At 37.4% G+C, this 2,500-nt stretch overlaps 1 protein-coding gene across 1 annotated transcript in view; it reads right to left on the minus strand.

The window, feature by feature from the left end:
- LOC113813624 (uncharacterized) overlaps window positions 1–2,490 on the minus strand; it is a 25,951-nt gene extending 23,461 nt beyond the window's left edge. Inside the window, exon 1 of the mRNA XM_070125172.1 lies at window positions 1,579–2,490. Within this exon, the coding sequence (XP_069981273.1) occupies window positions 1,579–1,660 (82 nt within the window). The 5' untranslated portion in view covers window positions 1,661–2,490. The remainder of the gene's footprint in view (window positions 1–1,578) is intronic.
- Between the last annotated feature and the right edge of the window lie 10 nt (window positions 2,491–2,500).

Consider the following 2,500-nt stretch of genomic DNA (forward strand, 5'->3'; position numbering starts at 1 on the left):
ATCTCAAGGTCTAATCAGCGTCTCTTTGATGACCTCCCGAGGCAGGCAAAGAGTCGGCCATTTTGGGCTTAAAATGAAACGCGTTGGTTCGAAGCATTTCCTGAATCCTCGAAACCTGTTCGAAGCTTCAAAGAGCAGCTCGGGTTTCGTTTTTTTTATTTTTTTTACCTTTTTTCTTTCTTTCTTTAATTATTTATCTATTCTACATTTTATTATATTTTTTTAATTGGATAGGCGGACGGTTGGAAGAAAGGGAACGTTATAGTGGTTGTGTGGGTACGAATATTACGTCAATGAAGGTGACATTGATGATGATGATGATGATCATGATAATGGTGATGATGATGATGATGATGATGATGATGACGGTGGTGGTGATGATAATGGTGATGATGGTTATGATGATGATTATGAGGATGTTGGTGGTGAAGATGATGTTGAGGATGATGATGACGCTGATAATGATGATGGTGATGATAATTACGATATAGCAGTAGTAATAATAATAAAAAAACACGAATACAGCAAATAAACCCCACACACAGTCACACAAAACAAACTAACACCCACTTTAAACTCCCCAAAAACACAAAATTCGACAAAGTCAACTAATTCAACAAAAAAAAAATCTTAATTTCTGCTCTTCTGCAAGTTGCAAGTCCTGTTGTGCTGAGTCATGCTGAGTAGGCTGGCGTCTCTCGCAGTCTGTCTGTCTGTCTGTGTGTCTCTGTTTCTGTTTATATATATATATATATATATATATATATATATATATATATATATATATATATATATATATATATATATATATATATATATATATATATATACATATATATATATATATATATATATATATATATGTATATATATAAATATACGTATATACATACATACACACACACACACACACACACACACACACATATATAAATATATATACATACACACACACACACACACACACACACACACACACACATATATACATATATATATATATATATATATATATATATATATATATATATATATATATACATACATATATTTATATATATATATATATATATATAAATATACATATATATGTATATATAAATATACATACATATGTACATATATACATATATAAATATACATACATACATACATATATAAATATACATACATACATACATATATAAATATACATACATACATACATACATATATATACATATATATATATATATACATATATATACACACATATATATATATATATATATATATATATATATATATATATATATATATATATATATATATATATATATATATATACATATATATATACATACATATATATGTGCATATATATACATACACACACACACATACACACACACACACACACACACACACACACACACACACATATATATATATATATATATATATATATATATATATATATATATATATATATATGTTTGTATATTTATATCTATAGATAGATAGATTTCTATACGTCTTACTTCCTGAGGTGTTCAGTCCGCGTCAGTAAAGGAGTTGCGGCGACTTCGCACGACTTACCTGACTTGGCGAAGGCGAGGGGCTTGCTCGACAGCAGGTAGGAGGCGGAGGAGACGAGGCCCTTCAGGATGGCGTCGATCATCTTGCCTGAAGGAGGGGTCGACGGTGGTGGTGGTGAGGGAGGGAGGGAGGGAGGGAGTTGCTGTGCTCCTTGTCACGTATTGAGGTTTGTGATTTTCTTTTGTTTATCTTTTTCTTTCTTTCTGTTTCTGGTTTTCTTTTTTCTGTTTTCTGGTTTGGGTTTTTTAAGTATCGGATTCTGGGGTTATTTTGTTTTTTTTCTTTTCTTATTCTAATTATTTTGTAATTTCGATTCGTTCAAAGACCTTATTGGATTTCTATTTCTCTTTCCAAATCTCTACACGATCCAAATAGCCGTTTGGTTCATCACACGCTGAACAACCATTGCTGAACCGATTTCGCACAACCACCGACCCTCAGAACCGATCGCACACAACCACCGATCTCACAATCACAAAACCGCAGACCCGATCACACGCAGAGTCGAGCGAGGAGGAACCGCCAGCCGGCCTGAGAAGGAGTCGAGGGCGCGGGCAGCTCCGTTGAGCCCGAGGACAAGCAGTGCATCACACGTGGCGGAGACCCGAGCACTGGCAGCCGCGGCAACGGGGGCCAGACGCCATACCTCTATCAGTGCGGAAGCTGTAGTAGGGATGCCCCCCCATGCCCCCGTGTCCTCATCCCCCCACTCCCTCCCGCCCACCCGTCCGTAGGCCCTCGGGGTCGCCGCCGCTCCTGCGCCTCGTCTGGGCTCCTCGTCGGGTTCTTTCTCGTCGTCTGGGCTCCTCGTCGGATTCTTTCTCGTCGTCTGGGCTCGTCGTCGGATTCTTTCTCGTCGTCGGATTCTTTCTCGTCTCCTCAGGCGTCGGTTGATTGAAGGGGGGGTAGGGAGGGGAAGGGG

The sequence above is a fragment of the Penaeus vannamei genome, chromosome 9, assembly GCF_042767895.1.
Source record: "Penaeus vannamei isolate JL-2024 chromosome 9, ASM4276789v1, whole genome shotgun sequence".
NCBI lineage: Eukaryota > Metazoa > Arthropoda > Malacostraca > Decapoda > Penaeidae > Penaeus > Penaeus vannamei.